The 13739-nt window shown below is 50.4% G+C and overlaps 2 protein-coding genes across 3 annotated transcripts in view; both read left to right on the forward strand.

Moving 5' to 3' along the window:
- The window catches only part of Cadm3 (cell adhesion molecule 3), a 29756-nt gene extending 28160 nt beyond the window's left edge, over window positions 1-1596 (forward strand). For both annotated transcript variants that reach the window (XM_003466544.5, XM_005002262.4), the window contains one exon: window positions 399-1596. In XM_003466544.5, coding sequence (XP_003466592.1) covers window positions 399-517 — 119 coding nt within the window. In that variant the 3' untranslated portion in view covers window positions 518-1596. The remainder of the gene's footprint in view (window positions 1-398) is intronic.
- Window positions 1597-4256: 2660 nt separating this feature from the next.
- On the forward strand, window positions 4257-5812 carry Ackr1 (atypical chemokine receptor 1 (Duffy blood group)). Its single transcript, XM_005002261.3, has 2 exons — window positions 4257-4395; window positions 4773-5812. Exons 1-2 carry the CDS (start codon window positions 4375-4377, stop codon window positions 5760-5762), a joined length of 1011 nt encoding a protein of 336 aa, XP_005002318.1. The 5' UTR covers window positions 4257-4374; the 3' UTR covers window positions 5763-5812.
- Window positions 5813-13739: the final 7927 nt, after the last annotated feature.

Raw genomic sequence — 13739 nt, forward strand, 5'->3', positions numbered from 1 at the left:
GCTGCACTAACGGTCATACAGGAGCTCATTTCCATTGCTCAGGAAGCTGACATCACAGTTCCCCCATCACCAATTTACATGTGTGCATGGTGTGCGCATGTGTACACATTCGTGTGCGTGCCCACACACACATATACACATGCACCTTCTTTTTTTCCTCTCCTGTATTATAGATGAGATTCTATTTCTTGCCAGAAGGATCCATTATTCATGGGGGTGTGGTCAGGTGAGGCATGTTGGCAACAAAATGCAAATTAGACAAGGTGGGGTGGAAGAGAGCTCCAGGCAAGAGAAAAATTTGTGAGCAATTGCGTGAGTGGGTGTGTGGGAAGTGGGCAGGGGGGACCACAGAGGTTTGGAAGCTGTTCCTGAAAGGAGGAGCCTCTGTCTCCACACAGGCACCTACCTGACACATGAGGCAAAAGGCTCTGACGACGCCCCAGATGCGGACACGGCTATCATCAACGCAGAAGGCGGGCAGTCAGGCGGGGATGACAAGAAGGAATATTTCATCTAGGGGCGTCTGTCCACCTCGCTCGCCCCCCAGGGGCCCCGTTGGGACTGCTGGGGCCATCATCCACCCGGACTTGTACAGAGCGACCCCAGGGCCGCCCCTCCCGCTTGCCCCCCAGCCCACCCACCCCCCTGTACAGAATGTCTGCTTGGGTGCGGTTTTGTACTGGTTTGGAATGGGGAGGGAGGAGGGCGGGGGGGAGGGGAGGGTCACCCTCAGCCCTTTCCGTGGCTTCTCTGCATTTGGGTTATTATTATTTTTGTAACAATCCCAAATCAAATCCGTCTCCAGGCTGGAGAGGCAGGCGCTCTGGGGTAAAGAAAGAAAACAAATTGTAATGTTAGGAGGAGAATGAAGGTGGAGAGGTTGGAGACGGGTAAGGAGCAAGGCTGGTTTGAAGGAAGGGACTCTCGCCATCGCCATCCCTTCTGTTTATCCTCCACCGCAGAGCAGCTCCCCAGACTTCTCCTGGACCCCAGAAACAGGAGGGGTGTAAGCAGAGGCTAGTGGTGGCTTTCTTCTGCCAGCCCACTGTGCGCTATGGACAGGGAGACGCTGCCTTCCATGCGGATGGAAAGGGGCGAGGGGAAGAGTCCCAGAAAAGATAAGGCCTGCACGCGGGGTGCAGCCAAGGTGGGGACCCAGGGCTTCAACCTGGGGAGGATGCGGGTCCCCTTGAAGAAGCTTAGATTGGAGAGACAGGATGGTGGAGGTGGCTCTTTCCACCCATGGCCTCCAGAATGAATGAAGCCAGGCCATTTTCACAGAAACTGCCCTGGGGGACAGCAGAGCTTGGCTGCCCCTCCTAGCTCCAGCAGCTGTGGAAGAGGCGCTGCTCTGGGGCCTGAAATGTGTCTGCTTCCCCTGCCGCCGAGGGGCCCCTGACTCCTACTCCAAACCACCCCCCACCCGGACTGTTGCACGGCAACCACTCCTCTCATGGCATTGCTCAGCAACTCTTCCTCCAACTTGTGCCACCTGCCCGATCCCCTTCGGTTCCCCATGCCAGCCCTCTGTCCTTCCCCCCTCAGCAGCCAGGCAGACATAACAACAACAAAAATACTAAAAGGAGCTTCACCGCACTGAGCTGTTTCCTGCCCAAACTAAGGGAATAATGTGAACTCCGTGCGTGCTTGTGTGTATGTGTGCGTATGCGTACATGTGAGTATATGTGCAAGTATTGTGTGTGTATATATATGTGTGTCCGTGAGTGAAAAGCAGAGAGCAATTAAAGAGGAGGGCCGAGGACCAAGGATCCTGGGCAGGTGGACGGGTTACTGGACATGTGATGAAGTGGAGAAATCCTAGTCAGGGTTCATACCTTACCTATGATGTCACTCCATGCCACCCCTAAGGCCCATCTTGGAGAAAGGAGTCTCAGGATGTGTTTTTGCCCAGGTGTGCATTTCATTGTCCCTGAAACACACAGCATTCAGCACTCCCCTGACTTCCTGTCTCCACATCATGGAGTCAGTGCCACAGCCTTCGCTATGCACCGTCAGGCCTCTCCCCAGCACTGACCCTGGGTTTCCCATCATCTGTACCTACAGGGCTGGGTTCCCGTCCCTGCTTCTGGTTTTCTCTCTTCCTTCCTTCTTGTAACTGAGCTGGTTGCCGTGGAGATGAGGTTGCTTAGCTTCCCCATCCTGCTGGCCTGTCCACTTCAGATCCTGGGTGCTCTTAGCATCTCACTCCCCTGGCCCAGCATGTCCTCCCTCCTCTGACAATGGGCATGCAAATCAGGGCAGCTGCAGGCCAGCAGCTCTGCCCAGTCCTTCAGTTCAGGTAAAATCCCCTTGAGAATCTTCCAGCCCTGCCCCGTTCCCCCTCGGGTAGGGCCCTGGACACCATAGGCCCTTCAGCTAAGCCAGGGCCGCCTCCTCTTGCAGTGGCAAGAGAGCCTTGGGCCCCAGGCCCATTTGGCTCCTTGTCTCCCAGCACCCGCTTTTGGGAAAAAGACTTCCTCTTTTGAGCTGAACCACTCTGTCCATATTACACAGAAGCCATATTTGTACGGGGGGCGGGGGGAGAGGGCCTTGTGCTGTGTGTGTCTGTCCATGGGTGGGGGTCGGGAAGGGAGCAGGGATCGTGTATCTTTATAATCTTTCTAACTCTCCTGTGCTAATCTCAGAGGCCACTCTCAATATATCTGGATTATTCGTGTCGTTCAGCTGCCTCCTTTCTCCTGCTCTTAGTGCTGCCAGGCTGCATACATATAAAGGCCACTCTGGTATCCCTGGCACCAGGCACCTTGAGGGATGCTGTATCTTTGTCCTGCCATTCTTCTATGAAGGAGTAAATGCCTCCACCCCTTTTTTCTGGGCCCTTGCTTTCCAGAGAGGGTTTGGGGTGGGGCATCTGACTGCCCCATCTGCCGGTAATCGCTGAAGGATGCTGAGATGGAAGAGGAGGTCCTGACACTGTCCAGGAAAGACAGCATCACTAGGCCTCTGCCCAACTCACTGTTCAGCCCCCATTCATATTGAAGCTGAAAACTTAGCTGATGTTCTGGGAGAGAAGAGGGAATTTCTACAAGGTACCCATCCTTTTGCACCAGAGTTTCTGTGCCCCAGGCACTCCTATATGAAAGAGACACAAAGTCCTGCACAGAATTGGGGTCAAAATATCCCATGTTTTCTTGAAGGGAAGAAAGTGTCTTGTCTCCTACTCTATGTCATTTTTGCCACTTGGACACTGAGCTCACCCCTCCCAAAGTCCTGGCTATGTCTCTGCAGCCAAGGAAATAAAATGCAGGGAGGGGCAAGGCCACAGCAGGAACCTGGGAAAGCAGCAGGGATGTGGCCACCAAAGAACACGGCCATTGACTAGAGGTCTGCAGGGCAGGTGCCCTTTGTGCCTGCTGGCCAGGGAAATGGCAACTCCGCTCCCCTCCCAAAAAAACCTTCCTATACTGCTAAGATGCCAGGCCAATGAAACAGCTGCAGAGCCTTTACGTCCCACAACAGAAATATGAATAGAGATTACCTCATAGGCAACAGTCCCGTTTTAAAATATGCCATCCCAGGGTCCCCCCAGAGTCTACTTTAATGTGTGAGACCATGTGTTCTGCCTGGTATGGGAAATGCATTCACTGCGCCCACAGGTGGTGAGGCAAATGCCCAATCGCTCCCCAAAGCAGCATCATTCGGCAGTCCTGACAGCCCCCTCAGCCCTCCCGCCCTCTCTTACCGAAATACTCGTAATTTTAGATAGCAACGTACACACCCAGACACCGCCTAGCAGCAGACGTTCAGATGTGGGTACACTGATATACAACACAGGGCCACAGATAAACAGGTATGTTCTCCCAGCTCTGACACACACAGAGCTCCCGCCAAGGTACAAACACAGATCCAGCCACAGCACCATTAACACACCTTCCCTGCAAACCCACACAGGCCTTTTGAATCCTTGCTTGGATCCTGTTCAAAGGGATGGGGGAAAGTCACAGTCATCAGCTGCCTTTTCACCTCGATTTCCTAGCACCTCCCTATCTCTCCCTCAACAGTCACCCCCTGGCCTCTCTTCCTTCCTCACGCTTGAAGAACCCTCTCTTGCTGGAAAGTATACGGGTGTCTTCCTCTCCATCTTCGGGAAAATGCCTGCTGCCTCACTGTGTTCCTTTCCTGAGACCCTCCTGACCGGTCAGATCCAATTCAAAACAGGAAGGTCCAGGGTTCATGCTCAGGCTGACCTGAGGCTTGGACTGGCAGTGGGTGTGGGGCAGGGCTTCCTGAGCACAGCCCCATGGCCCTGCCCAGAACCAGAGGGCCTTCATTAGTGCTTGGTGCTTATCGAGGAGTCACAGCCACTGACAGAGCTGCCAGCCCTCTCTCTGCCTGCCCTGAACCCAGAGTGCCATGGGGAACTGCCTGAATCAGGTGAGTATGGAGTCACACTCCATAACCCCTCCTTGCCCCCTGGTAGCCCCTATGTTTGCTCCTCAGGTCAAGTCTTTATGCCTCTTCCCTTGTCTCCTCTTCCCTTTTCCCTTCTCTGTTCCCACATTTAAAAATGTCTTTCCTTTCTTTTCTCCTTACCCAAGCCTCTTACCCTATTCTTCCCCCTCTCTTCCTCTGCCCTCTGCTCCCCAGATCCTCCCTGGCTTGCCTGGCACTCTGTGTTGCTCCAGCTCCTCAGTCTCCCTGCTCTGCCCCTTTCTACCAGCCTCCTGTGTCCTCACACTGTGCTCTCTCCTGCCCTCCCTGGGGTCCAGGGGTCACTAGAGTCTCTGATTGCCCCCTCTGGCTGCCTCCAGGGAAAGTCTTCCTCAGTGGACACGAATGGAAGTCTGGTGCATCTTGGATACTACTCATGGAACTATTCCTTTGATGAATACACCACCTACGAATACTTAGAAGACTACAACGCCCTGGATGACGCTGCTCCCTGCCATTCCTGTAACCTGCTGGATGACTCCTCATTGCCTTTCTTTATCCTATGCAGTGTCCTGGGTATTCTGGTCAGTGGAGCTGTCCTCTTTGGGCTACTTAAACCTCTGTTCCACTGGCAACTCTGTCCTGCCTGGCCTTTCCTAGCACAGATGGCCCTGGGCAGTGGTCTCTTCAGCATCGTGGTGCCCATCCTGGCACCAGGGCTAAATAGTTCACAGAGCACTATCTTATGCCCCCTGGGCTACTGGGTCTGGTACAGCTCAGCCTTTGCTCAGGCTCTGCTGATAGGGTGCCATGCCTGCCTGGGCCCCAAACTGGGCATTGGCCAGATTCCAGGCCTCACCCTGGGACTCACTGTGGGAATTTGGGGAGTGGCTGCCCTATTAGGATTACCAGTCACCCTTGCAAGTGACACATCTGACCCCTGCACCCTGTCCTACAGCAGGGGTCTGGGTGCTCTGCGGTCCACACATGTTGTGGTCTGTTTTATCGTCTTCAGCTTGTTGCCCCTGAGCTTATTGGGAGCCAATGGGCTGAAGAGGGCACTGGGCTGGAGTTCAGGTCCTTGGGTTGACGTCCTGTGGATGTGGTTCATTTTTTGGTGGCCTCATGGAGTGATTCTGGGATTTGACTCCCTAGTAAGGGCCAAAGTCTTGGTGTTGCCAACGTGTCTGGCCCAGCGGGTTCTGGATCTCGCGCTGCACCTGGCTGAAGCCCTGGCTATGTTGCACTGTATAGCTACTCCTCTGCTCCTGGCCCTATTCTTCCACCAAGCCACCCACTCTTCCTTTCCTTCCCTGCCCCTCTCTGCAAGACGGTCTCCTCAGATGGATAACGCTGGAAGCAAAACCTAACACTCCTCCCACCTGTCAACCAGAAGTAAAGTCTGTATTGCTTTAATAAAGTGGGTAATTTCTTGTTTTGTTTGGGATGAAGAGGACAGGCAGGACAATGGAGGGAAAAAGATGTTCCATGCTAGTTTCCTGCTGACCTCTGCTTCTTGGGCTAGCCTCTAGGAGAAAGTGAATGACTAATAAACATCCTCAGGGCCCACAGATGTTCTCTGAGGTATGAGGTTACTGCCTTCTCCAGGATGGAGATAAGAGGAACCTCTTGCACACTACAGAAACTGGAAGACAAGGTTTCCTATATTAAAGAAGAGAAGCTGTGACAGAGGTCAAATAGGATGGGAGTAGAAACTGGAGAGAAATGGGCAGGGGATTTAGCTCAGTGGCCTCAGAACCTGCCTTGCAAGCAGACAGTCATGAGTTCGATCCCTGGTATCGATAAAAAAACAAAAAGAAAAGAGAAACTGGAGAGAAAGACACAGAAAAATGACACTAAAACCCAAAGTGATAGTATCTCTTTGTGTGTGCTGTCCAGTCACCTGCACCCTAACCCTCATCTAATCTCCTCTTTGTGTTTATTTAAGAGATCAGAGTTTTATGAAGAGGGTGGGAAAATATTTCTGGAGGCATTTCTTAGTCCAGGATATGGGCCAACATAATCCAGAATGAAGTTTTATAAGTCAGCTTTCACAGGTTCACTTTTAGCATGACTCTGGGTTCCTGTGTGTGTGTGTGTGTGTGTGTGTGTGTGTGTGTGTGTGTGTGTAATCACACATTCATGTGTGCATCTATCAATGTTAAAACTTGCATCCGTGCTAGATGCATGCATGTGATGATAGAAGCTTGTATGTGTGCATCTCATTCAAAGTTTACACCACGTGGAGGTGTGTGCCTCCTGACCTTCCTCAGCCCCCCTCTCCTTACTAAATTCTGCACCCACCCCTTTCTCAGGATAAGGAAGTAAAGTTGACGATGCAATTCTTACCCACAGGAGTTTTTTTTTAACCCTGGTCTTGAGGTTCAGTTTTCTCTGTGTAGGACATGTAGAGAGAAGAAAAGTCAAGAAGTCATAAAGGGGGTGCACAAACTTAAAGAGGGCGTACCTAATCTGATTCATCTCCTGCCTGAAACTTTTCAGATTTCCCTTTCAGGTTCTAGCTCCTGAAATAAGTCTTTCTTTCCCACATAAATCTAGGCTTTTGCTTCCCACATTGTACCCTAATATGCTAGACACCTTCTTTCCCAAAGGATTTTCTGGCTGTTTAATTACAACTGTGGAGGCTTTTCCCCAGTCCTTCCTCTGGCAAATCAATGTAAAGATTAGAAGTAAGTGTGTCTTCATGTGGGGCACAACCTCTAGAGTCAGCAAAAAAGCCACCCCCTACCCTTGTTCCAACAAGAGTTCCTCCCTCCAATCCAACCATAGGCTGGGGAAGCTTGACCAAGTGCTTAGCATCAGTCTGAATCTGGTCATGGTCATTTTTCAAAGATGTGCTCTCCCTGGCATCTTTTCTACAACTGACTTTGTGTGACATGGTGGGCTTGGGAGTAAATAAGTTATCTCCACAGAGGGGTGCAGAGATAAGTTACAATATCTTAGGCAGGAGGATGCAAAAGGCTTTTCTGGGTGGGTGCCTTGACAAAGCCTCTAAATCTCCCACCTCCTGTCTCTTAGCAACCACCAGGTTGAGCTCTTGATTGGTGCATCATAAACTGGAAGGTGGGACTTAGAGATTGATTGAGAGGAGGGAGACATTCTGAAAGAGAAAGAAAAAAGAAAATGAAGAAAAAGGAAATCGTTTCTAAATCTAAATTGCACATAGGTATTCAACCATAGTTGGCAAGTACGTACTGGTGTTTAGGTGTTTTCTGGCCAATCTCCCTTCAAACTTACCCCTCCAGCCCCTGATCATTCTCTCAATCCTACCAGATGTTGTCTTCTTCCCTTGCAGGAGATTTAGAGGCTGACCTAGTTGAGGCGGCAGAGGGGCTGTTTTTATACTCTGAATCTTTCAGTGTTAACCTAATGCAAGGAAGGCTTACCTCAAGGCCACGCAGATTGTCTTATCCATTTCTACCTGTGCCTCCAGATAGGATCTTATGGAGTCCAGATAGAGAGAACCGAGACTCACAGGGAACCGTCTCGCAGCTATCAATCCTACACAAAGAAAAGGCACAGGCAGACGCCTACAGCTGATAAGAAGTCCCAGTGGGCTGGAGACAAACATCCTTAAAGTTATCTCTTCTTTGTGCCCTTCCTGCTGGCCCTGCCCCAGTCCCTTCAGGAGCTGCCCTTTTCCTGCATTATCTGCACTGCTGCTGGTTAGTTCTTCCCTGAGTCTAACTCTGACCTCAGTCATTCCTTCAGAGTTTTTCCCAGGGACCAGCTACTCGTGCCCATTTAACTTTCTATACACCACCAACTTCTCTGAGATTGGTCTCAGCCTGGAGTCTGTCCTGCAACTCTTCAGGAATACAAATCTTGTTTCCTTAGCATCCTTAAGAATTTAATCTGAAAGTTGGCAGGGACTTTAGCTGTATATGAGGTATTAGGCCTCCTGGCTAAGAAAGAAATCCTCTCAGAAAGATGAGAGTCAGAGAGGTAAGCTCTCGGGAGCTCACAGAGCCCTGGGGAGGGTTAATTTGCATTAAGGAAAGAGACTTGTTTCTTGAGGGAAGTTTGAACATCACACTGAGGCTCATATTTCATCTACTTTAGACTGTGGCCTCTCTCTTGAGGGCTTAGGAAATGAATGCCCTGTCCTCACACTCTTTTTCATCCACTCTCATTTCCCAAGCTCCCACTCCTGTATCAACTTTCTTCCCAGCATCACTCTGGGGAATTCTGATGGAGAACATCACTGGGGTTTCAAACCCAGTTCATGGCCAATTCTGGTTGCCAAGGATTTGCATGAAAACCATATTTTGCTACCTAATTATTCTAACAACAGCAACCCTCCATCTGGGCACAAGGAGAATCACAGTTTTAATTAACAATAATGTACCTTGAAGATGAATGTGATTGTCTAGGTTAATTAACAAGTCCAAGTCCTTCCAAATCATCTCTAGACATCTCAGTGATTTGGGAAGGAGGGGTGTGGTGCACCTGGGAGGGGGCAGAGAATGGGGAGTTTTAAACACTCAGTTCAGCAAGAATATGTTAACTTTCTTCTTTCCTGTAACTACTTGAAGGGAAGAAGGAATTTCTGGGACACATCTGCTGGAACACTAGGTTAGAGAAATTTGGGTACCATGGCTTAGGATAATCTATCAGGTATCTGTGTCACATTATATTTAGGAAATCTTATAAATGAAACTTTACAAATGAAAGGACTGAGTCACTATAATTTTCAAGTATTCTTTTTTCAGTTATTTGCAAACTTGGTCTTTAGCACAGGATCCCTGAGCTCCCCTCAGTGCAGTTTCTGTCCACCTGGTCTCTGTATGCACCTATAATATCTGGGCATACTGAAAGTTGCCTGCTCCTTAAGATTTTCCAGATAATGTCTCAAGATCCATCTCATGCCCCCTTCAAGGGTAATTTTTCTACCTTTTTCCTGGGTAATCTTCTGTGTCCTGGAAGAGTATCTCATATGTAGCTCCAAATTGCATTTTCCATCTTTCTGATCTTAATGGCCTAAGCTTTGTGTTCTCTTTCTAAATCAGGTATTACTAATGTCTGGGGTGGAGAAGGAAGATAGACTATCTCTTAGCAAATATGGTGAAAGTTATACAGTCTGTATATAACTTCACACCCCAGATTTGGCATTTGGTTCCTCCCTACTGTACCCAGTCAGCCCCAAACACATTGCACTATTTCACAGGACTTCTAAGATCAACCAGCAGCTTGGTCTCTCCTACCTTGACCACCAAGCTTCATTCCCAGCAGTGACTGTCAAAGAACAAATCTTCTTTCTGCTAGAGAAGCCTTTGCTCTTGCCATCTCTTCTGCCTAGCACCCTCTTTCCTAGTCTCTTTACCTGATGAACTAGAACCTTCTTATTTTTGGAGTCTCCATGTAAATATGGACTCGGCAGTCTGACCTTTCCTGTCATGTGCTGGGATATAGCCCCAGTCACTCCTGCACTTAATTATTCTTTACAATCCACTCAGGCTGCCTGCACAGCATGCAGCCCATACTAAAACTGTTTTGCTCATTCCGCTACAAGATCACCTGTTTATTGCCTAGCCATCCTAGAGAATAAGCTCTAAGTTTTCGAGACACTTTCTACCTTGTGCTTGACTAGCACATAGTCATAGCTCAATAAGCATTTAGTAAATATGTGAATGAATTAATTTCACATGAATGAAGAAAGGTTTCCAACTCCTGAATCATTATAAACCGTTAGAGAAGAAGGAAAAACAAACCAATAACTGGTGCAGAGGATGATCAGAAAATGACTTTCTTTTGCCAAGTCCCCTAGGGTAGCTCTCTCACATCATTGGTCTTTTGGAGCAAAAGAAACTAAACACTGCCAGGACAAGATTTCTGGTCCTTGGGTCGTTTTTTTGGTGTCAACTTATGGTTGGTAGGGCAGGGGAGCTTCAGCCCAGTTCTTAACCATATGCACAATCAATGTTTCCTTTACTTTGGCAAGCTACCAGCCTTCAGTTTCCATAATTTTTTTTTTCAGTTTTTCTTCATTTTTAAGCTAGTTTAGTGCCCCTGTCAATCTTAAGCCCTTACTTACAGCTGAACTCAGTTTCTTTCTTCACCTTCTGGCCTTTGTCTCCCCCCTGTGGCAATTTATCTTTACTCAATTCTGGGTACATAGATTAACCCCTTAAGGCACTTAAAGGTATATATTTCATCCCATTAACAGAATTATTGTACTAATTTCCAGATGCTATGGGAGGTGCTAGCAGGTATGAAAATGAATCACATACAACTATAAGACATCAGCATTTCCCTGGATCCATCTGGTCCTTTCTATTACCTTCCTTTTCAAATTTCCCAGTTCCTTTCTCAACAATCCTGGATATATCTGGATGACAGAATAGGTGGGAAATTCCTGAAATTGTCAGTCTCTAAGACCTCAGACCAGGTTTCTATTTTACAGTCCCTTGATCAGCCCGTAACCCTCTGCCATATCCAGAAATGTTTCTCATGTGATTGAGAGATACATCCAGGAGGACTTAGAGAGAGAAAGTGTCATTTTTCTGACAATTCTTTACACTGATTATTGTTTTGATTATTCTTCCTCACTGTCGGGGTCGCTCCCGGCCGGCAGGAAAGACACACGACAAAGTCTGGCGGTGTGCAACCTTGCCTTTATTTATCTCCGCGTGGGCCCCGGGAGGCCTCCACTCTGCCACCAGCCCTTTCTTGCCGGTGGACTTTCTCTATCTCTCTCTGTGCTTTCTCTGTGCTTCCTGTCTCGTGGCGGGAGAGGCATTCACTTTTATAGGGTGACAGTGGCCAATCAGTTCAAAGCGCGCAATGCGGGCTGATTGGCTAACATCAGTTGTTGCTAGGCAGACTATCTTACAGAGCGGGTTGTTTAAGTCGCCAGCGCAATCAGGGGGCAGGAAGCAGGCGCCAACTTGACTCACTCGATGGGAGGGGCAATCTAGCTCAGGCTCCGCTCCCACCCACAGGCCCTACGTCCGCCAAGTAAGGCGACCGGTGTCGGCGGCTCCCAACATCTCCCCCTATTTTATTTACTTTGAATGAATGTATGCATCGCAGCCCGCCCTGGATCGAGTGCAGAGGCTTATGCCCTGTGTTGAGGCCCACCGTAGGCCCTTGGCTTGGACCCTGGTCGGCCGCCCCCGGGTCTGCCAAGGCCTTGAGACCCTCGTCCTTTTTCCAGGGCCAGGAGTGAACTGGACGGAACCTGGATGCACATAGGCATGCACTCATGCCCCTCCGTGTGATCCCCTCGGAGAGGCATCTAGATCTGGTCAGATTCTAGTAATCCAGCGGCTTTCGTGCGCCATGGGGTAGGGCCTGGCTTAGGTCGAGTCGTGCTGGGGAGGCACGCTCTTACCCGTCATTGACTCACCTACCCTGCTGTGTGGTGTCAATAGGGAAGGAATGCGGAAGACCCGCCACACCTAGACCCGGTCGTAGGCCAGTCGAGCGAGCCATGCGTAAGCCTGGGGGTCATTGTGCCCATCACGGGCTGCTGCCAGGGCCGCATGGGCAACCAGGCGTACTTGACGCCAGGCCGCCGCAAGGCGCCCATTAATAAATGATGTAACCCATCGGAGCAAGAATGGTCCTACAAGTAAGAGCAGAAGCAAGGAGCACAGGGGACCTAACAATGGTAAAACATAGGGGAGCAAGCCATTCCAGGCTCCCCAAAAAGGGATTGTCCTGCAGTTCTTTTAGGGCTCATCTTGTTGTTGGGTCTGCGGTTGGCCTCTGGTGGAACAGGCCTGATCTTCAGTCGAGGGACTTGTCGCGTCAACCTCTCTGGGACCCACAGTGGTTTTCGTCTCGATTCCTGCAGAAAAACACAAACCGCGCCTCGGTTCCAGCTAACCACCGGATCCGGGCCCATCCATTGTCATGCCATAGATAACCGCGCCTTTGGAGGCAGGCCTTGGCTTACTCCCCCTTTTTGTTTTTTATTTTTTATTTTTTATTTTTTTTTATTTTTGGTCTTTTTCGTTTTTTTTTTTTTTTTTTTTTTTTTATCGGTGCCAGGGATCGAACTCGCGATTGCCTGCTTACAAGGCAGGCGCTTATGCCGCTAAGCTAAATCCCCAGCCCCCGTTTCCTCAACCGGCGTTTTTCTCAGCCTGCTCGGCAGAGTAGCCGCCCATGAAAATACCGTCCGCCCCACGGCGCAACGTCATAGGACGGAGGTCGCGACAGAGTGGAACGGGGCGTCACTTCCTGTGCCGGCTGAGAGAAGGGAGGGTTCCCTGTAGCGGCCTCTCGGCGGGGAGCCGCTTCTGGAGAAGAGCTCCAGGGCGGAGCGGATGGCTCTCTATCTCCTCCCCGCCAGAGAGCGCTCGGGGGCCCTTTCTCCTCTCTCTGCTTTTTTCGAGCGGCGCACGCACACAATTCACGGCGCAACTCGGCATAGGAGTCAAGGCACGCATGTATCATTTCCCACAGGGGGCGAATAGCCAGCGAAATATCGCCTCCCAATTCCGCCGAGGCGAGGTCCCCGCCTAACTTCTCCCATGACGGCAGGTTTAAATGCCCTGTGGGTAAAAACCAGGGAGCCACCCTATCTATCTCTGCTATGAATAGTTCCAGTGTTTTTTGACCTACCCTGAGGTCTCTAGCTTTTAAAAGCTTCCTAAGGGCCTTTACCAAGGGCCGCGCCTCCGCGCTCGGTAAATTACCCATTCTCAACCTCTAAGGGCTGTTACTCACCGCGTGTGACTTAAAGAACCCGTCACCTACGCGTGAGCCTGAGGGGAGTCTAAAAGCCCTGTAGGTGCGCGCCACCCAGAGCCCAGGCTTATCCCCAACTCACCTGTCCGGCAGCACCACGCTGGAGCGTTGCACACCACCACCGTGTCTCGGGGTTGATCAGTCCCCGTGCGGGTCACCAAATGTCGGGGTCGCTCCCGGCCGGCAGGAAAGACACACGACAAAGTCTGGCGGTGTGCAGCCTTGCCTTTATTTATCTCCGCGTGGGCCCCGCGAGGCCTCCACTCTGCCACCAGCCCTTTCTCGCCGGTGGACTTTCTCTATCTCTCTCTGTGCTTTCTCTGTGCTTCCTGTCTCGTGGCGGGAGAGGCATTCACTTTTATAGGGTGACAGTGGCCAATCAGTTCAAAGCGCGCGATGCGGGCTGATTGGCTAACATCAGTTGTTGCTAGGCAGACTATCTTACAGAGCGGGTTGTTTAAGTCGCCAGCGCAATCAGGGGGCAGGAAGCAGGCACCAACTTGACTCACTCGATGGGAGGGGCAATCTAGCTCAGGCTCCGCTCCCACCCACAGGCCCTACGTCCGCCAAGTAAGGCGACCGGTGTCGGCGGCTCCCAACACCTCACTAGACCTTAAACCCTCCAGCCT

This window comes from Cavia porcellus, unplaced genomic scaffold (assembly GCF_034190915.1).
Source record: "Cavia porcellus strain 051 isolate PalLab524CR breed Dunkin Hartley unplaced genomic scaffold, mCavPor4.1 scaffold_7, whole genome shotgun sequence".
Taxonomy (NCBI): Eukaryota; Metazoa; Chordata; class Mammalia; order Rodentia; family Caviidae; genus Cavia; species Cavia porcellus.